Source organism: Epinephelus lanceolatus, chromosome 15 (assembly GCF_041903045.1).
Source record: "Epinephelus lanceolatus isolate andai-2023 chromosome 15, ASM4190304v1, whole genome shotgun sequence".
NCBI lineage: Eukaryota > Metazoa > Chordata > Actinopteri > Perciformes > Serranidae > Epinephelus > Epinephelus lanceolatus.
Genome location: NC_135748.1, coordinates 10,033,608 through 10,055,403, shown reverse-complemented (window position 1 = coordinate 10,055,403; position 21,796 = coordinate 10,033,608). Strand labels below are relative to the sequence as shown.

At 39.3% G+C, this 21,796-nt stretch overlaps 1 protein-coding gene and 1 long non-coding RNA gene across 3 annotated transcripts in view; one reads left to right on the top strand and one right to left on the bottom strand.

Moving 5' to 3' along the window:
- The window catches only part of LOC117266983 (serine palmitoyltransferase 2-like), a 37,276-nt gene that overhangs the window by 4,812 nt on the left and 10,668 nt on the right, over nucleotides 1-21,796 (top strand). Inside the window, exons 3-11 of the mRNA XM_033642510.2 lie at nucleotides 2,491-2,645; nucleotides 4,513-4,661; nucleotides 7,992-8,116; nucleotides 8,965-9,058; nucleotides 10,887-10,992; nucleotides 11,923-12,142; nucleotides 13,153-13,279; nucleotides 18,325-18,460; nucleotides 20,771-20,900. Coding sequence (XP_033498401.2) covers nucleotides 2,491-2,645; nucleotides 4,513-4,661; nucleotides 7,992-8,116; nucleotides 8,965-9,058; nucleotides 10,887-10,992; nucleotides 11,923-12,142; nucleotides 13,153-13,279; nucleotides 18,325-18,460; nucleotides 20,771-20,900 — 1,242 coding nt within the window. The remainder of the gene's footprint in view (nucleotides 1-2,490; nucleotides 2,646-4,512; nucleotides 4,662-7,991; nucleotides 8,117-8,964; nucleotides 9,059-10,886; nucleotides 10,993-11,922; nucleotides 12,143-13,152; nucleotides 13,280-18,324; nucleotides 18,461-20,770; nucleotides 20,901-21,796) is intronic.
- The window catches only part of LOC144466934 (uncharacterized), a 33,974-nt gene continuing 24,150 nt past the window's right edge, over nucleotides 11,973-21,796 (bottom strand). For both annotated transcript variants that reach the window (XR_013493329.1, XR_013493330.1), the window contains exons 4-5: nucleotides 13,127-13,216; nucleotides 11,973-12,113 (exon numbers count right to left, since the gene is read on the bottom strand). This is a non-coding gene — a long non-coding RNA (uncharacterized LOC144466934). The remainder of the gene's footprint in view (nucleotides 12,114-13,126; nucleotides 13,217-21,796) is intronic.

The window sequence follows — 21,796 nt, the reverse complement described above, 5'->3', positions numbered from 1 at the left end:
TTTGTGCTTTAGACAAGAATGGTTATGATTTTGCTCACAGCCAATGACCACAAGCATGCTTCAATTTAATGTAAGGTGTGACTGACCCACTGCTGCAAATGTTCAAAAATATGCTGCACTACTCACCTGTGGTGTCTGCTGGCATTTTACACAACAGAATGCTTCTGCTCCAAGAAAAAAACGCAATCAAATGAAATACTCTTTGGTATCAGTATCACTTTAAGGGTACTAGTATGGTAAATATTAAAACAATACCCAGCCCTACCCTGTATCTTAGAAACAGTTTGTCTGTAATGAGCAACATGCTGTTATGGTTTCTAACAGCAGACACATGCATTGCAGTCAGCATACTTTGCCTATACTATAATGACTGGGATGTTACGATTGTTTTGGTTGCACAGTGACAACACTGTGAGGATAATTGCTGTTGAGGAAAAGAAGGCCAGATGGGTTTCAAGTGTTGACTGGAATTGATTTGAGCACTTGTTGCCTGGTGACTGGGCATTTGCCTCGTTCCTGTAGAAACAATAGAGATAACAAATGGAAAATTAGACTTGATCTGTTTGTTGTTTGTTAACCAAACTGAACCAAAGTGATATTTGCACACCACAATGCTTCACAACACTAGAAGCAATGGGTTCTCATATTTCAACCTTGGTGTATGGAGAAGAAGCATACATTTGGTAAACAAATCCTCATATCGTTAGAGGTAATCTTGTCAACCACAGTATTACAAACAGGAAATAGATTGCAAGAAAAGTCTTTGTGTATTTGCTGAAACATTCAGCAGTTCAGACAGGATTTAGTGTTCCTGGTTTATCATACGCAGACTCACTGAGTCTTGTATAATATTTAAAATGTTCCCAATAAGTTGTCATGGCTTTTCTTCACAATTCAGTGGAATGTGCACTTAAGATTGCATTTTTGTTAATTCACAGCTAATGGTGGCGTTATCAGCACATTTGGAACATGTCCTTGACCACTGAGATTGTTTTCAACCTGTTATGTAACTTTTGATAGTGAGGCCCATTGTTTTTAAGTATTTGGTTATGTTGAGGAAAGGAAGCTCGTGGGATAGACGTGAGGAAGTCATTAAATCACCCCAAGGATACCCCGCGGACGTTTCCTCTAAGAACCAAGGAAAATGAACTTCCTGAGTCATATATTGAAATTTAGAGATTATTTCTAGGGATTGAATTCCCTCGAGTTAAAGCTGGGATAGGAATAGAAACCTGGAAAATGGAAAAAAAAAAGCAGAATTTGAAAATGCACACGCCTTTGCAGTTCTCTTCTTGCCTCTTTGTCCTAAGCCCCTCCCACCAGATTATCACAGCATGTGTACACACTTCATACAGTCATCCAGTGTTTCCCATACATTGATTGATTTATTTAATCTTGTTTTATTGTTGACTTGCCTACAGCACATTTGCCAAGGCCCTTTTCGCCCCCCTTTCTCTCTCTGTTTATCAGACCACAAATAAGACAAGACGTGGCCATCAAGCCACAAAGAGAGCAGGCAGCAGCTCAAGAATGGACCTTCAGCTGGTGGCTGTAGCAGCTAAAAATTGTTCAGTGAAAACCCCCCAGTACTAGGTGTCGCTGTGGTTTGATGGCCAGCTGCAGTCACGGGCCTAAACTGTGTAATGGCAGCAACAGAAAGTTTGTTAATCTGGCAAGAAGGCGGGGTTGTCCAAATCCCCAGGAGCTGGGGTTTGTGTTGGCTGAATTCACTAATTGGGGTCAGTTTTCGGGGCTGCTGCCCGCTCTCCTCCCAGCGACGTTGTCTGTAGCAGTGGGGAGTGAGGTGGGAGACATGGTAATGTTAGCAACATAAACGTAAACTTGAAGCTGCAGCCATGAGCCTTTGGCTCCAGTTAGCAGAAGGACAAACTATTAGCAACATTTTCTCTCCATCTGTGAAATACTTTACTGATATTGACACATGTTTTGTTTATTGTCAGACCCTCTTTTTGATAAGTCTGTCTACTTTTTTGGGTTGCTTTGCAGTGTAGGTAGTTGTTGCCAATGCTGGAATAGCAACTTTCTCTGCAAGATTTTCCACCATTGAATCAGGCTTTCACCATCTGAAGGGACGTGCATCTGCATTTGTAGAACAGCTAATAGGAACGCCCTCTTCCTGAAATGACCTGTGATTGGCCAAAGTCTCCCATCATGGGTCAAAATTTTTAAAGCCTGAAAACAGAGCCAAGAGGAGGTGCAGAAGTGTAGTTTTCTCTGAGACCATTTGAATTACAACATATTCAAATGTTATTATGGAATTTTTGCCTAATGACACCAAAATAAAACTGCTCACCCCGGCTTTAATCTTTCCAAATGCATGAATGGCATGTAGGTCTTTAAAGTTCATTGAAATTTGGTTTGGTTTTATACTCATAAAACAAGAATGACATTTCTACATTTTTTGCCACTCAGCTGATGCACCCGTTTCTACTCCTCCTCATCATGTTCTCTTTATCCACCCATGTGTAGGACTTTGTGCCGCTCTACCAGGATTTTGAGAACTTTTACACCAGAAACCTCTACATGCGTATAAGAGACAACTGGAACAGGCCCATATGCAGCGTACCAGGGGCCAAAATGGACCTGATGGAACGAGCCTCCCATGACTACAACTGGACTTTTAAGTGAGAAAGACATACCTTTCATTCAAGACTGTAAACACGAGGCATTCAGACACATGGGGCAGAGCAGGAGTAACAAAGGGAAGTGTGCTGTATGGTTAATGCCCCTGTCAAGGATTAGTATTGCCTGACCTCTCTCCTATGAATACCAAGACAAGTGAGACATTGTGTTAATTAGAAAAAAAGACTGGATAATGTTACTAATCTACAATGTAACTGAGCAGAATTATGAACCTTACGAACCTGCTAGCAGACAAGTTACAATTCCATGTTGTTAAGCTGGATGAAAGAGGAAACTGGCACTAAAGGGAAGTGCATCTTGAGCTTTAGATGTATAATATACCGGGGCTTGCAAATTAACTTTTTTATCAACCTGCCACCATGGCTGGAGGATTCCAAAATTTATCAGCCACCCAATAGACTACCATCATTTCTTTGCCTGGCAAGTGAAGCTTATCTTGCAGCCACTTGTATATTTTACCAGCATTTGGCAGGTGGCCATTGGTAATTTCCAACCCTGCCCTGTAGCAACATATCATCATATGTGTTGGTTTTACCATCCTGCCATTCCATGGGACTGTTTGTTTTTCCTGTGCCACCCAGTAAGTGTTGCCTGTCTGGCATCTACCATCTGCCTGAATGTCTGTGAAAACAGTATAGGTGTCCTGTAAGGGTTGGGGAAAAAATCAATTCAACATATTATTGCAATATTTTTGTTACACAGACACCAAGTATCTGATTTTTTTTATTATATAAATGATTAATATTACAAATTAACTTTAAGTAGCCTACTAGAATTCTATAACCAGTTGCTTTTTCAGGTAACTAATTAATTTTATTTAATAAAACTATTGATGTTGACAAACTTTCCTTCTGGGACATAATTCGCAGTTAAAAAAGGTAATAAATCACAATAAATCATAATATATCGCAATATATTTTATCTCAATACTCAATATATTGCAACAGGTTTAAAATCGGTTTAGTATCCCACCCCTAGTGTACAGTACCCCAAAGTTTACTGTCATAGAAGACCAGCAGATGTTTACATTTGTGAATCCGAACTCAGAGTGCTTACTGAATTTACTTGACTTTTATTATCGAGTAATTTGGGTATGCATCTCTCCCAATACTACCAGTACTTCCAGTATCCTAATACTTATAAATAGATATCTGCATATGTATGCAGAATCTGTAGGCAATATTCTGCTATTGGAATCATTCTTGTTTTCGTTTGTAGTCCAAGTAGTATTGACCAGTTGCATTTAAGCGGCAGGTAAGCAGTCCATAAGGAGAAACATTGCCAGTACGTGGACTCAGGGTATTGGCCAATACTGAGTACCAGCCAAATACAAGTGTTCTCTGGTTCCCAAATTTAAAATCTTTATACCTAACTACATTGAACACATTTGGACCTTCATTATGTAAAGTGCCATGAAGCCAGGCGTTGCTCTAAACCCTGAGTTGCAAATTTAAACACATCTCTTTGCAGATAAATAGGGCACTAATCTATTCATTCTTCATATGTGACTGACATGACAGAGTGTGAACGCATTAAATCATTTTTAATTTGAAACTTGTGTTACATACTGTACTGTCAGTGACATGAACATCCCTCCAACCGAGCATTTTTATTTTGACTCCTGTCACTCGTGTTTGAAGGACAGCTGCATCAAACAGTAGGGCAGATGCCACTCGGTATTATAAAGGTTAAACAAAGAGGACTGTCATGCTGTGAAGCTTTTCACTTCACCTCAATCTAGCATTTCATTAGCTGCACCAGTCATTATTAACTGTACCAGTAGACTTGCAAAACACATTAGCTTCCTGCCATTGATTGTTTCCTCATCTCCTTCTGTCTCTCTTCCAGTTACACAGGCCGGGTCGTGCCGGATGTGATTAACTTGGGCTCGTATAATTACCTCGGCTTCGCTGAGAACACGGGTCCATGTGCTGAGTCTGCAGCCGAGGTCACCATGAAGTACGGCGTCGGAGTTGCAAGCACCAGGCAGGAGATCGGTAGGGACACACACCAAAACAAAGATACACCCACGACCTTTGATATCACTGGAGATGAACAGCAGGAATGCAGGGATGAATTCACCACAGTAAAGATGCCATCACAGACCAGTTTGTTTAGTGGTGCAGTGGGTGCATTCAACCTAAGCACACAATGCAACACAAATATCATTTGATATCCTGGTTTAATTTCTCCTGTACGGAGGAGTCTTGGGACCACATTGAAGAAAAAAAATCTCTCAGATAATAGAGAGTTAAGTCATAACATTACGATAATAAAGTTGTAATTTTTTTGGAAAAAAATATTGTAATATTAGTAGAATAAAGTTCTAGTTGAAGGAGAATAAAGTCATACTATTTTAAGAAAAAAAGTCGTAATATTACAAAAACTTTACAAGAAAAAAGCCGTAATGTTATGTGACTAAACTCATAAATTAATACTCATTAAATTACAACTTTATTCCTGTTTTTTTATTTTGTTATAAAATCTCCAATTTTCTTCTCAAAGTGGCCTTAATACGTAGTTTTACTCCTACACAGCAAACGCTGTTGTTTTTTTAAATTAAATGCACGACACAACATTGGGGTGCCTCAGAAATGCATTTGGCTGATTTTATTACACTTGGACAGAGCCACGCTAGCTGATTTCCCCTATTTACAGTCTTTGTACTAAGCTAAGCTAACCTGCTTCTGGCTCCAGCTACTTTTAGCATACGCATACAGGAGTGGTGTCAGATTTCTTATCTAACCCTCAGCAAATGTCAAACTATTCCCTCAGCCTTTTAACTCCGGAAGGTTTCCGGTTTCTCCGGAAGAAACTATTTATTTCAAGTAAGTACAAAAAAAAAATCTGGTTTAAACAAAATGTGAAATAAAACTATAACAAATAGCCAGATTTAAAAAGACAAGTCATAACGCAAGCAATTAAAATGTGGACAAAATATGAATAAAAATAAACAATCCACAGATAAAGTGTGTTTAAATCAGATAGGAACAGTTTAAAATCTGTTTTCTGGATAAATCTCAAACTTTAAGTTCAGTTGTAAAAAAAAATCCAGGACAATGCTGAATATCTGAAAGCAGTGTGTCCAAGAGTCTGTATGAGCGAGTCTTATAAGATCCAGATCACCCTGGAGGAGGTGAAACAGGTCATATGGTCAGCAGATTTTTACTGATAGAGAACAACCAATGACATTTCTCTCCCCACACAGAGAGAAGCCCACATTTTGATGTTGAGTGCAGTTGTGTGTGTGCTCCATAACAGGAGTCAGTTTTACATCTATTGAGATGATGCACTAAACAGTAGATGACATATAACCTAGCTCTAAGAGACAGATTGACTTCATGAGGTCACATCTCATGAAAGTTTGATGATTGCTTTGAAGGATATACAGTTTTTAGCTACAGAAGCAGTAACTTAAAGAAATAGTTTATCATTTTGCAAAGTATGTTTTAACTTTCTTACCCAGAGTTAATTGAGAAGGTCAAGACCATTCTAATGTCTGTATGCTAAATATGAAGCTACAGCCAGCAGCTGGTTAGCCTAGCTTATCCTAGATTAGCATAAAGACTGTAAGCAGGGGGAAAAGGCTAGCCTGGCTCTCTCTGCAAATAAACATATCCAGCAACTAGCACAGCTTAAGCTCACTATTAACTAGGGCTGTCAACGAATATTCTAAATTCGAATTTAAATTCGAATTTGAAAAAAAAAATGGACCTTCGAATGTGAAAATTGATATTCAATTGTGGAGAAAAAAAATTGCAGCGCACCGAAATTCTCGCGCGAGCCGGAGCACTTCCGTTTACATGAGACACACATTTCTCCACGCTGGTCGACAAGCGGTTCTGCTCCTAGCTGTTGTCTCCGTCACCCGGCTTGACACATTCACTCGTGGCTCACGCAGAAAATAGACCAGACGCCGATACGATCGCTGCAGGGCGCGAGCCGGCCACGGAGCTGCGTGGCGCGGCGCAGCCGGTGTGGATGACACAATCTGTTAACATGGGCGGTGAAAGGAAACTGGCTTCGCTTCGAGGCTATTCACAGTGCTTCCGTGGGCGGTGTGGCCTGATGGGTCAGAGAGGGGGGGCGAGCGAGAGGTCCGCGGCCGTTTACAACGTAATGTTATAGATAATTGTTTTATGTGTTTTAATGTGTAGGTATGTAAATGTTTTCAAAGACGTTTATGTTGAAATAAAAATACCTACAAGTAGTTATGTTTCCTTGTATTAATACATATACAAGTATGTTTCCTTGTATTAGTTTGCCCTCTTGTGGACATAATGCGAAAAGAAAAAAATTCGAATGGTTTGAACCTATGAGTTATTTTTTGAAGGAATATTCGAACGTCATTTTTGAGCAATTTTGACAGCCCTACTATTAACACATCATATCTTGTTTGTTTACTTTATACAAAATCTGAGGTGTAAAAGCAACTCCTGCTAACCTGGCAGTGATGGCAAGACTCCAGGAAGTCACTGTACCTGCCCAAGAGATAGTCAAGCGTGTAACACCCCTCAAATGTTGTCACTTTTGCACATTGTTTTTTGTATGTATTAAACACACAAGATGCAACATATTAGTTAGAGAGCTTTGGAGGTGTTGGAAGGCATTTTGAAATTTGGGTGGAGCCAGGCAAGCTGTAAGCTAGGCTAACCATCTCCTAGCTGGCTGTAGCTTAAAGGTATACTATGCAGAAATTGTTAGTTACCATTATAAATTCACTCGCCAGCAAAAGTGAAAGTAAAAGCGAACCCTAGATTCATTCTCAGTTTGAAATGGGCTTTGTCTGCATGGCGTTTTGCTTCACTATATTTGTGTTGTTTCGCCACCGTCCACAATTTTTGTAGCTTCCTTCTAGATGCCTGCTGATTATGGTCTGGCACCTGGTAGGCCCTGACCACACTTGTGCACTGTTATTGGCTGGGGGGCATACACCCAGAAACATCCCAGTGATAGCAGAGTATGAAAATAAGAAAATACAGGCAGAGGGGAGAGTTTCTGCAAATAAGTACAACACCACAGACTTACAGTGGGTCATAAGTGATGATTGAGAGGGATTGCTTTTGTATCAGTTTATACATTGTTTTTTTTTTGGGGGGGGGGGGGGGGGGGGGGGGAATCTGCACAGTATACCTTTTTAATATTGAAAGGATAGATATGTTGGTGATATCTCAGCAAGAAAGTGAAAAAGTGTAAAAAAAAAACCAAACAAACAAAAAAAAACCAAAAACTAAACTATTCCTTTGACATTGGCCAAGCAGTCCATGTAAGCATAGATCTTTGAGGTTCTGATTGCTGTGTGTATATGATGATATCCTGTATCTCAGGTAACCTGGACAGACATGAGGAGATGGAGAAACTTGTGGCTAAGTTCTTGGGTGTGGAGTCAGCCATGGCATTTGGGATGGGTTTTGCAACCAACTCCATGAACATACCAGCACTGGCTGGCAAGGTAAGAGCGCAGGTGATCAGTGTTTTCTGGGCAGGGCTGCGATTTATTCTTGCAGCACACTGCAGCACCCTCCATTTCTTGCCTCCACTCTTTGGCTCGCTATTTGTTTCCTTGTCAGATTTCCTTGATGTTGTCACAGCACTTTGTTTCTTCTTTTCTTTCTCTCTCTGTCTGTCCTCTGTCACACTGTCACTCTCTGTACATTATGTGAATGTTAAGGTTGTGTTAGTGTATGCACTCGTGTATTTGCCATTGATGAAATATGTTTTCTGCCAGACACTTTTGTTTACAGAGTATATTTAGTTTTAACAAAACAGTTCCGCAACATCACACTATCACAGATCAACAGCAGCACCGAGAACACTGAGCCACAAACCCACTCTCTGGCCTCATATCAGGAGCAAACACTTCCTGTTGGCGTGGTGGCTGTCAGAGTGAAAATAACAGAGTTCAGAGCAGTCTGTTTTGTCACATTGCTGCTGGTGTTGTTTGGCAGGTAGCTACCTGACCACATAGTTTGTTTCCACTCTGTAACTTGTGAGAGGTAACCAACAGTGAAGAGGGTTGGACTGCAGCTTTAAATTCATTTGTTCTTGTGAAATGTTGCAAACTCATCGGTTAAAATGTACATTTTCAACATCACAGTGGTCACTCAACTACTTCCCTTAAATATCAATTTTATAAACACAAAACCATACTCCACCCACTCACCAGACCTACCAGCTGCTGGAAAATATGTTCTAAAGTGATTTGGAAGTCAGTAACACTATCTGCTGCCTCAGATGGATAAAAACAAATCAGATGTATGAATCATTTCTACATGTTAAAGTTTGTCTGGTGTCCTGCAGGGCTGCCTGATTCTGAGTGATGAACTTAACCACGCCTCTTTGGTCCTGGGAGCCAGACTCTCCGGGGCCACCATCAGAGTCTTCAAACACAACAGTGAGTCTCTGATCACAATAGATTCTCTTATAAGTATGTCTCCCACCGGCATCTATAGCTACAGTTATTTTCATTTCTTTTTTTGTTTGTCAGTACCCCAGTCTATCTTCATTCTTTGCTTCTTTCTATAACTTTTATTTTTTTAATCATCACAGACATTGATGCGCTTTGAGCGATAATGATTTTCTTACTTCTTACTTCCATGTGCTGTATGTCACTGCTGAATGGTGATGTCATCATTTTGATTTACACAGTTTTAGACATACATTACAATGCACACACACTACTGGGAGGTTAGGTCTGCATTCTATATTGCAGTCAGTTTTGTATCATAATTTGAGTACTGTAAAACCATTAAAGTCCCAATTAAATGCCCAGTCCCTTTTACTAGCCTGGTGGGGCTACAAATTTTGACAAATAAATGCCAATCTGATTGTATTTCCTGATCCTTACTGAGCAACAGTTTGTGTGAAAGGAATTAAAGGCCTGTCCCATAGACGCCTGCCCCACATATAGGCCTGTTGAGTTCAGTGATTTAAGCAAATAATAGCCCGGGCTATTAATTGAAGTTTTACGGTGTTCTGAACAGCCTAACCAACACAGATTGTTGTGTTACTTTAGAAGTCAGCCAACATGTTAAATAAAAAGTTAAGAAACCATATGTTTTTTCCTTTTTGTTTTTTGAGTGAGGCCACAGTCTTCTCTGAAAAGATATTTTGACACGCTACAATAGGAAAAGCACAGAGGTAAAATATAAAATGAATGATAGCTGCTTCAGTTTCCGGGTTCTGGTATTGTTCAGGCTGGCTCACTGTCATGGCTTACTGAGACACTTGAATAGAACAGAAGAATAGCTTTTGTTAATGTTATTAACACCCGTGCTTTATCTAATACATGTCAAATCTCAAAAAGTCATCACACAAGCTTCATTATTTCCACACAAAAACAGCTCTCTGTATATCAAACGCAGAGAAGAAGAGCTAGCTAGCTGTTTATGCATTCAGGTGGCTCAAAAATAGCTCTTCCTCTCATAGAACATGAGATACATGAAATATAATGTAATAGATTGGGTGTAATTTAAAAAAAAAGAAAAGAAGAAAAGCTATTAGATGTGCAATAGCCATAGCCATTAAGCTAACTAGCCACAGCATTTGTTCTGCAGCTGTCACATACACGCGCTGTTTGTTATAATTTTTTCACAGAAAATCTGGTTGGATTATTTGACGTCATGTTTAGCGAAAAATCCAGCTGGTTCATCTTTTGTTGTACAATAATGATAATGTTGACATAAAAAAGCTTGCATCTTAATGCTAATTACTTTGTGGGTATTATTAGCAGTGAAGGGTTTGCTACTAATCTTTAGCCATTAGCTACCAGCTAACTAGCCAAAACTCTTCAACTTGCCACTTAGAGCGTGTTACTCGTCTGTTTTTACTGGTGAGTTGGTTTGGTAACTTGTTGAATGTTGCTAATCTTTCCAGCTATTGCAACAAACAAACCAAATCCCCGAGTTAATTCAGAAGTATGTGAGCATGTGACTTGTTATAATTTTTTGCTAAAATGCAGGATTTCTGACCAGTACAGAACAGTCTACGGCTAATGTGCTAAAAACAAGAGCAACTTTGTTAAAGAATCTGACTTCATTTGATTATTATGTTTTTAATAAAAACTTTGTTTGTGGGTGTATTGAAACTGTGTTTAGGGGTGTCTCACTTTTTTCTAATGAATTCCCAGTAGACAAGTAAACAGCAAGTGGTTTTTGGCCACCACTGTTGTAACCACAAGTTTCATTTTGAGTGTTCTGTAACTCTTATTTTGTTCCTGTCAGATATGCAGAGCCTTGAGAAACTGCTGAGAGAGGCCATAGTCCACGGGCAGCCCAGGACTCACAGACCATGGAAGAAGATCCTCATTGTGGTAGAGGGCATTTACAGGTAGCATACCCATTTTTTCACAAAATAGATGTTTGAAAAAAAATATTTAGGCACTTTAAATGTTGTTGTAGAGAATGTCTTTATTCTTCTGACCTTCTGAGCTTTGTGTTTCGGGGTTATTCAAATGGTAAAGCATTGGTGCAAAACACAACAAAAGGGGTGTTACCAGTGCTGAGAGTGAGTCCAGGGACATCAGTGTTCACAGCATTCACTTTTATCAATGCTTAAAGTGTCATAGCCCTAAAGCAGTGCAACAATAGGCGTTACCACCTTGAAAACCTCCATGATTTCCTTCCTGGTTTCAACATCAACACTGACTAACAGCACACACAGTAGTTTCATCAGATCTTGTACACTGGTAGCTGATTTTTGCTTTAAGTTCTATACTTTTTGAGCTATTTCTCCGTATTAACTTAAAATTTGGGCAGAACATGTATGTTAGTAGGAGTCTTACACAAACACATGCAAAATACAGGCTTCCAGAAACAGCTCTTATCTTGTGTTGATGATTCATGTGGTTCCATTAGATTCAGCAGTAACAACACTCCTGGGACTGGATTGTTGGTTGCCAGAGCTGATTCAGTGCTTGGTTAGCTCTTACTGGTTGTACACACACTGAGCAACTTTGATGGGTTTCTTTATTCTGCCAGAAAGAAAGCTGCACTATATAGCAGTCTGCAGCTACAAAGTGCAGGCAAATTATTTGACATTGTTGCAGTATTTTAATGAGTTATATCTTTATATGTTAACATTAAATTTGAGACGTGCAGTTGTCATTAAGATCAAGTGTGTTAACAGTTGAAAGGTCCCAGCAGTGTCACTATGACCTTGAGTGGAGAACAGATGGTGAAGTACCAGGAAAATCTGAACACATCAGGACATTTACTTGACACTGGTGACATCTTCTACTTTGCCTTTTCCTCCCTGCAGCATGGAGGGCAGTGTAGTGCGCCTGCCAGAGGTGATTGCCCTGAAGAAGCGCTACCGGGCCTACCTTTACCTAGATGAGGCCCACAGCATAGGGGCCCTGGGGCCGAGAGGGAGAGGTGTGGTCGATTACTTTGGCCTAGACCCCTGTGATGTGGATGTCTTGATGGGCACATTTACCAAGAGCTTCGGTGCTGCAGGGGGATACATCGCAGGGAAAAGGGTGAGGATGGAGGATTATGGGTTTATTTTATTGCTGTTTCATTTTATTGTTGAAGGCAGGGTCAAAAAAAAGATGACTTGTAAGAGATAAAGGCGTGTAGAGTCACAAGACATGGATGCTTTTCCAGTTCAGTAACCCAGTGTTTTTACAAGCTAGGTAAACAAGGCTAAACAGCAGTCTTAATGAGAATGCTTTAGTTGTAAACAATATCTCAAGATCAGGGGTTAGTGTGTCAGGTGACAAAGTTTTAAGTGTAATATAATGAACATCTGTCATCTCTGTAATGTGGATTAACAGCCTTGCAGTGCATGAATGCTGCATTCTCGACATATTTGCCCTGTTTCCTGACATGGACTTATCAAAACAAAAGGCTGGGTTAAAAAAGAATCTTCAAGACATAAACAACTTTTTTGTCTCTGTGAAAGGCTGAAGAGATTGTGACACCCTGTCATCTTCGCCCACCACCTCCACTGCTTTCTCACAGAGACTTTTTTTCACTTTTAAAGAAAGCCAGCACTGAGGCTTGAATCACTAGTCTAGGAATGTGTCATCAAGTCACAGGATAAGCTTACAGAAAAGTGTTAATAACCTGCATGTCTTTCAAACGTTGTAACAAAATAGTTAAAAAGGGTGGTAGTTTAAAATCTTGTTGGAGCTTTTTTTTCATCAGAAGTACAATATATTTTTCTCAACTTTACTGCATATATGGCAGTTTGCATTGGACACAGAGACTGTTACATTCTTACAATCTGTGCAAAACAGCATATTCTCCATGATCTTTTGACATTTAAATGATTATAACCAACTTTTCTTGTTTGTTTTAATGCATATGCAGTGAATAAGGGGCATGCTCTTATTCTTCACACTAAAGCAGGCAGTAAATCTAAAGTAAGCCATTCCAAGCCTCGTTTACAAAGAGTCCTGAACTCTCCATGGTTGTAGAGATTGTAGAGTAATTAAAGCTTTACATGCACAAATACTTACATCTCCTGTGTATCTGCTGGGTTTAGGAGCTTATTGAGTACCTGCGCTCCCATTCCCACAGTGCGGTCTACGCCACCTCCATGTCTCCTCCTGTGGTGGAGCAAATCATCACTTCTATGAAGTGCATTATGGGAGAGGATGGCACAACAATAGGTGAGTGGTGCAACAATATTATTATTATTATTATTATTATTTTTATTTATTTAAAAAAAAAAAAAAATTAATATATACTAAAGGTAGAGTTTTTGACCTAGTGGTGCTAGTGAAGCAGTTTTTTTAATGGATGGGTCCTCATTAGGCCTGTTACCATGACTACTGTCATGACTGCATTTCAATGCAATATTCTGCTGGGAAACCTTTGGTCCTGGTATTCATGAGGTAGCCCCTTTACACACTTCACCTGCCTAATCATTGTTATAGACCAAGTACCCCTGCTCATTGCAACATTATCACCACAAAAACTGCTCAGGAATAGCCCAAGGAATGTGACAAGGAGCTCAAGGCATCGACCTAGCTTTCAAATTCCCCAGATCCAATCTGATCGAGCATGTGTGGGACAAACTGGAACCCCAGAGGTCTTTGTCCAGGCCAGAGCTAAGTCCTTTTGCGGTGGGGCATCTGCCCTGTCGAGGCATGGAGACAGGACCTCTGGGGGTGTGTTGCTGTCTGGCACCAAGGCGTTGTCGAAGGATACTTTGAGTCCTGTGGGTTGTGAGTTAAGGTACTGGCATGCCAATGGATGTTCAGTCGGATTGGGATCTGGGGAATTTGGAGGCCAGGTTGACACCTTGAGCTCTTTGTCACGTCCCCTGGGCCATTCCTGAGCAGTTTATGTGGTGTGGCATGGTTCATATCCTGCCTGGGGGGCGCACTGCAATCAGGGAGTGCCGTCGCCATGAGGGGGTGTATTGGTCTGTAATGTTGTTTGGGTGGGTGTTCAGTGTCAAGTGGCATCTACATGAATGTCAGGACCCAAAGTTTTCTAGAAGAACATTGCACTGTAAGAAAATGATCAATGTTACTCACTTCACCAGCCAGTGGTTTTAATATTTTGGCAGATCAGTGTATATTGTCCCAGAAATAACAGCAATAATCGATGCTATAGATAATGTCATCTTATGATAATTTAATAGCATAATAACGTGTTTGAGTCCTGATATCCCAGCCACAAGAACAATCCCCCTCATGTCCTCAGAAGTAATATTCTATAGCAGAATTGTTTTATTAAAACAGCATCAAAGGCTCAAGTGGTATCAAAGTAGCCTACAGCTCAAGCAGGACCCTTCCAAGGTTCATTTATTATGACATGTCAAAAGAGAGAGGAGCTCATGACAAGGTCAGACATTTTACACATGAAGCAGCCAACAGAGACTCTTAGTGAATATCATACATCAGGGGGCGTATTCACAAACATTCTGAGAATACTCTTAGAGAGCTTCTAACCTGGCCTAAAAACTTTAAGTAGGAGTCCTAGCCTAGGAGTGATTTAGGAAAGTTCTCAGAGCAACTCTGAACAAGGAAGCGACAGAAACTTTTATCTTACTTAGGGGGTGTGGTTGACCCAGTTGCTAGGTTTGATGCATTCTTTTAACAGATGTGATTGGTTGTCACAGACACACCCTTTTGTGAGCCTGTAAGGTATGGACACCCAGTGGCAATGAAATGAACTGCGTGACGACATGAGACTGAAAGTGTTGTCATTGTTGGTGTGATCACTCTGCTGATGGAAGGTTGAGACAGACAAAAGTCATCACTGCTGCACTGTTGTGATCATTTTATTTTTGGCGTTATGTGTGTATCCCCAATGAGATCAACCACTAATATTATCCCTGCACAATCTGATCTGTAGCATTTCAGTTACTCACTGTCATCCAGCATTTGGAGAATATTTCGCCAAGGTCTTTGTGTGTCCACCATTTTATCCTGATTAAGAAACTCATTAGCCTCTTAAAAGTCCTCCTTCCTGCTCCCACCATTTTTTGACCTTAGGACTTTTTTAAGGTCTAAGATGCTCTGTGAATAACTTTTATCTTTACAAGGACCTACTCTTAACTTTAAGGGGAAATTCTAAGAAAACATCACAGTTCTAAGAATTTCCTTAGAATTTTGTCACTAGGAGCAACTCTTAAGTACTAAGAAACTTTGTGAATACAGGCCCAGATACTTTCATAGCTTATCATTTAAAATAAACTGAGAGTGACAACCATCAGACTAGCGATGCCTCTGTCTGGTTTGTCAGAGTTGAGTGAATCTAATCGTAGCTGCTGTAATTTTCATCAGTTGCCACTGGATGTCAGTGCGCACTAATGAATCTATGAAAGACTCACATCACAGTGGTTCTTATCAAAGACCAGATATTCCAAAAAAACTGTTACAAAACGAACTAACTAAAATGAAATATACAGGAAATGTCTTTAGTTTATGTTTTTGTCAGTTTACTCGAATTTATTAACACAACATGCACAAAGAGAGAATTGATACACGTGTTTATTGAGACTGCGATGTGTGCTGTGTCTGTATTGTAATACCTATTCTGAACTTCTTAAATCTTACCTCTGACAAATACCGCCCATACACCGCATAAAGAATAAACTAAAGATAAACATTTTTAAACACTGAAACTAAACTCAAATGAGCAAACCCACTTTGAAAACTAATCTAAAATTAACCCAGTGAAAACAAAAATTTTAAACAAACTAATGAAAAATACAAAACTATAAAGAGAAGCAGTGAATGCTGAACTTAACACTTACATTCACACGCCCTGGTGGTTCCCCTAGTAGTGCACACTCACATAAAAACAGCTTTTGGCTTTTTTCCCCCTCTGAAGTGATAGCTGGAACATTTTAGAAAGAGGATATAGAAGTACAACTTGGTAATTATAACAATAATGTAGAATAGACAACAGTTTTAGGTTTGATTGAGTAAACAATGTAAAGCATCACTTGTATAACCACTTTCATTTTTAGTTCTACAAAGTATGCTCCATTTTGTAACTTAATTTATTTTTATTCCACATCTTGCTCAAATGTCTTTGGTTGTTAAGGTTGTTTTATTTTAATTTAATATTTTTACTTATTTAGGAATTTGCAGAAATGCCTTTTATTTTGAAAAAGATTTTTGTTCTTATTGTTATTTATGTATTTTTGCAAATAATAAGTTATTTCGAAAACAGTAGTACTGTACCTTTTTTTTGTATTTTCTTAGATTTAGTTTGTATGTTTGAGTTCAGAAATAAGCCTTAGGGCTGCTGTGAAACTGCACCTACATAGGGCAACAAAAAAAATTTGTCTTGGGTGTGTCTGTACAATAGGCAAACAAGGATAGCAGAGGAGACGCCTGCACACCAATGTAACTGGGTTGGAAAGCCACTTAAAGGTCCACAGGCTGAGATCAGCGCAAAAAAAGTCTATAATAGTCTGTTTATTTACTCTCTCTTTATCATTTTTTGCACTTTAAGCACCTTTTTTATGCACAGATATCTTAAAGAAAATATATTTACACTGATGGCAGCCTATGGACTTTTTTGTGGCGTTCTAGCCCAGTTACATTGGTGTGCAGGTATCTCCCCTGCTGTCCTTTCTTGAGTTGGGAAATCCACATTTCAAAGTTATCAGTAATCCATGTGTTTTCCCTGATAATCAAGTAAGTAGATCAGAGCTATTTAAATACAGATTCAGTTGGTCGGATATTAAAAGCAGTAAATATAGAAGGGCCAGACATTTTTAGCAGCCTTGTCCAAAACGTATACTAAAACAAAAAAACAAAAAGATGTATTTGATCATATGTCTGACCCAGGCACATCACAAAGTGCGGAAACAGACAAAAAAGAGGTATCAGTGCTATCAATACCATTATTACTATCAGCACCATTAGTGGCAATAACAATAACCAGTAACAGACTTTATCTCTCTCTACAAGTATCTCCCTCCCTCCTTCTCTCTCCCACACTTCAACTTATCTCATGACTTTTTCCATTGAGGTCAAAGAAAAGTGTGTAGGTAAAGACAAAGGGAGTGCTTTTAAACTTTTCAACTACAGCTCAGATATGTTTAAAAGCTACTAAACGCGGTCAGAATTGCATCACACATGAAAACATGAGAAAAAAGGTATGATTGGCGGTGTCGCTAAACCAATCCATCCATTCTACCTGAACAGTGCTATACATGTGTAACTCTACGAAGGTGAGAAGGAAGTGAGATGAAGGAACGAAGCTTGTCAGCTACTTCCAGACGCTATATGTTGTCATACAGGTATATCAAAGTTATGTATCCTGGGCTACTCGGAGATTGCTTCTGGGCCGGACATGGCCCACAGGCCACGAATTTAGTAAGCCTGAAGTAGACTCATTTGTTTATTATATCCTAAATCTCAATAATTGTCCACAGTCACTGCAATATGACCTTTTCTTCAAATCGTACAGCCCCAATAGGATCTCCCCTCCACTCCTCTATTATTGCATGGTTCGTTCAGATAAATCTTTGTTTGATAAGATTTGTCCTTTGTGCTATTTTTTAAAATCCAAAACTGTCATTTTTGTTGCTGGCAAAGACTCTATCAATTGTATGGTCAGAAAAACACACTCTGGACTTGTATGTCTTTGCAACATTCTGCGTGTAAAAGTTTTGTGACTAAAGTTGTGAGCAAACTAACAAAGTTTGTAGTCTTGAAAACGTAGCTTTTCAAACAAAGCAGTGAATCTCCTGATCGCCTGTGGGAGAAGGAAAACATTACAGAGAAACTAAAAACTTGATCTCCCCATGGTGCCTGGATGCTGTAACACTCAGATGTTTTCCCACAGTCATCTCATGAATGTGATTGTTTTCAGCTGCTTGTCAACCCTCTTTTTTTTCCTACTTTTCAAAGCATAATCAAGCTAGCTCTAAAGATCTTTTTTTCCAACCAGAGAGATGAAATCTGCAGAGAAAAATCATGTTGGAATCTGGCACTTTATAGACATTTCATTACAATCCAGTATTTCTTTCTGCATTTTTGTTTTTACTTTCAGTTGTAAATTGTACTGAATAAACATGAAGGACATTCAGTACAGCTCTGTGAGGTAACCAGTGTTTGGCACACTGCCGATCAACTAAATCATTAAAATTCATCCTTCGCAAAAATTTGATAGATGTGTGGTTACTTTTCTTTGCAACTGCTGTCAGCTCTCATGTTTCAAGATGTCTTCCTCTCATCCCAAGGCTGTGAACGTGTGCGACAGCTGGCAGAGAACACAGTCTATTTCCGCAAGAGGCTTCGAGAAATGGGCTTCATCATCTACGGCAACGAGGACTCACCTGTTGTACCCATGATGCTCTACATGCCCGCCAAGATAGGGTGAGCCCTGAGCTTTGAGTTGTATGGAAGCAAATAAGAGACAAAAGTATTCAAATTTTAACAGCTACTGAAACTTGATGTGTGTGTGTGTGTGTGTGTGTGTGTGTGTGAGAATTTGTTTAGAATCATAATCAGGAAAGGATTTGTTGCCAAGTATGTTTCACTTACAAGGAATTTGCTTTGTTCTTTTGTGTTTACATTAAAAGTACTATAACATAACAGTTATGTACAATATAGCTATTGTGTAATAAGCTGGTCTTGTTTGTTGCTTGTTTGTTCTAAATTCACCTATTAGGAATTGAAATATGATATTTCTTGATTAGCTATTTCAAAACCTGAATTTGAATTTTTGTAATTTTAAAGATTTTTGTTTATATTTTAGTAATTTATTCATTTGTTTTTTCGTTATTAATTCTTTATTTCAAGCAGACCATCAGTCAAATTCAAATTTCAGAAAAATTAAAGTGAACATTTTAAATGGCTTGCCATTGATTTCAATTTTCCAGCCCCCTTTTTTGGATCATATGACCGACAGACTGTGCTGTGATAGGCCAGAAGTCGGTTCGATTGCATCAAGGCTTCATTGCCTGTCCTGTCTTCGGAACCGCACATGTTGCTATTTGAAATTTTTCGACTTTAATTTTTAAATCTGAATATGATCAAATTTAAGCCAACCAAATCCTCTTTTTATTAATTTTTTTTATTTTTATCTTACTATATGATGAAGAAAACTCTGTGTGTGGGTGTGTCTGTGTGTCTGTTCCACGTTTTTCTCCTCACTGACTTGGTCAATCCATGTGAAATTTGGCACAGTGGTAGAGGGTCATGGGAGGATGCGATGAAGCAATATTACATCAATTGGCCAAAGGGGGGCACTATAGCAACTGATTGAAATTGCAAACTTTGAATGGGCATATCTCATGCCCCGTATGTCGTAGAGACATGAAACTTTGCACAGAGATGCCTCTCCTCATGAGGAACAAATTTGCCCCAAGAACCCATAACTTCCGGTTATATAGATTTTCCACCATTTTGAATTTTTTGAAAAACACTTCAAATCGATCTCTTCCTAGGAAGTTTGACCGATCTGCATGAAACTCAGTGAACATAATCTAGGGACCAATATCTAAAGTTCCCTCTTGGCAAAAGTTGGAAAACTTACTAAAACTGAGCTTCTATAAGGCAATGAATATTGCGGAGGGCATGGCTCATCACATAAAGGTGTATAACATCTCAAGGGTTTCACCGATCACCACGCAACTTTGTAGGCATATGACCACACATAATCTGAGGGGACCCCTCCATTATTGACCCCATCAAACAAAATGGGGGAGCTAGAGAGCTAATTTCTTATCTAGGCCTAACCACCATATGGATTTTTACTAAACTTGGTAGATATGTAGAACAGGACGCCTCAAGGTGACTGGAGAAATTTAACTCTAATTGGCAACTAGGTGGCGCTATAACAACAGAAAAATGCTTAAAAATGGCTAAAATGTGACCGATTGCTGTGGCTCCTCCTGTGGCCCAATGTTTGTTTGTTTTTCTGATTTTTGGTATGACTAAGTCATGGTATGGTATGCTGTACATAATCAGGGAAACTGTCAGTGTGTCACTCTGTCAGTCAGTCATTCTGTCTGTCCCATGTTTTTCTACTCACTGACGTGGTCAATCTATGTGAAACTGCACATGGGCATTGAGGATTGGCATAGGTAGAAGGTGACAAAGCTACCAATGGGTATGGACTAGTAGTTCTGATTCTTGAATTTTTGAATCTTAAATTATTAACATGGAAAAAAATAATTGAAATCCAGCTTTTGAAATAGCAAATCAAGAAACTAAGGAAATCAAGAAACAAAAAAATACTTGTTTTTCTAAGTCCCAATAAAATCTCAGTAAACTTAAGTCAGATGGCAGACTGTCCTTATACAACCTGTGTTGTTGCTCAATCCTATAAGTATGAATGTTCAAAACTAAATATCTTAAAGGGGCAGTTCACTCTAAAAAGGCAGACATCTCTACAGCCAATATCTTCAACATTCTCCAACTCACACGCAAACAATCCAGATTAATAAAGTGCATTACAGGCAAGAGGAATATATATTTTTCATTTTGGGGTGAACTATCCCTTTAACCCACAGTCCATTAGCTTATTCAAGAGCTTTTAACCACATTCATTTATCCATAAATATACCAACTACCCATATTCATCCAATCAGAGGAGTGCAACACTCAGGTTAATGCCTTTATGGCACCAGTATTGCATCCTCATGACATTTATGCTGTGTCTCCTCATCTTTGTCCCACCAGAGCGTTTGGCAGGGAGATGCTGAAGAGGAACATCGGGGTGGTGGTCGTTGGCTTCCCTGCTACACCGATCATCGAATCCCGGGCACGCTTCTGCATCTCAGCCGCCCACACAAAAGACGTGCTCGACAGGGTAACTAATTGCTCTTACTGCTGAGTAACATATGTTTAGACAGATGGGTAACCAAATTTGCCAATTAAACTGGCTTTTTACTTCTGTTCTGTTTGGGCAAAGAATTAGATCTTAATTTGAGAATATTATTAAAACAAAGGAATAGTTAACTGACAACACAAGCACTCAAAACATTTTTTTTTTTTGAAAACTGTCTTCAGGTCAAGATGGAACTTATCTGTTCATTTCCTAACCTGTCTGCAGTAAATTCTATTAACAGTCAATTTGTGGTTCTCTTTAGACAAAACAAACTCTACCACACTACTTTGCATTATTAAAACCTGTGAAATCATGGCAACTAAAAATACTTAGTTCTGATTGGTTGGCTGATGATCAATGAAGGATACCTCAAACATCACAGTTGTCTCTTATTGATAAAACAGGTGTTTCTTTAGTGTATTTTTTTTTTCACCTTTGATCTCCAGCTCCTACACACTCACCACCTTGTATTTGTGGTGCAAAACCTTCTTTGCTTTTCTTTTTTAAAAAAGGTATTTTTAGACCGCAGCACCTGTAGTGGCAAGCGTATTGATGTTGACTAGTCCTGTGTTGCCAGATCTCACTGGCTCACAGACCCTTCTCCTGTGTGGGCAGCGCTGAAGCCATAATTATTCAGCAAAAAACACACCGTGGGTTGTTAAAATGACTTTAATTTGTCAGAATTGTCAGACTACTGAACTCAGCTCACTGGGGCTTAGGGCTAAATACAGTTCCAGGGGGCTGTGTCTAATTACATGACTTGTACACACAGCACGTTTTATTCAAAGGTTTCCAGCATTTAGCTTGTTAGCTTGATTTGCAAGTTATTGTTGTTGAGTCCAGGAGGAAGAGAAAGATACAAATGCCAATATTCCACC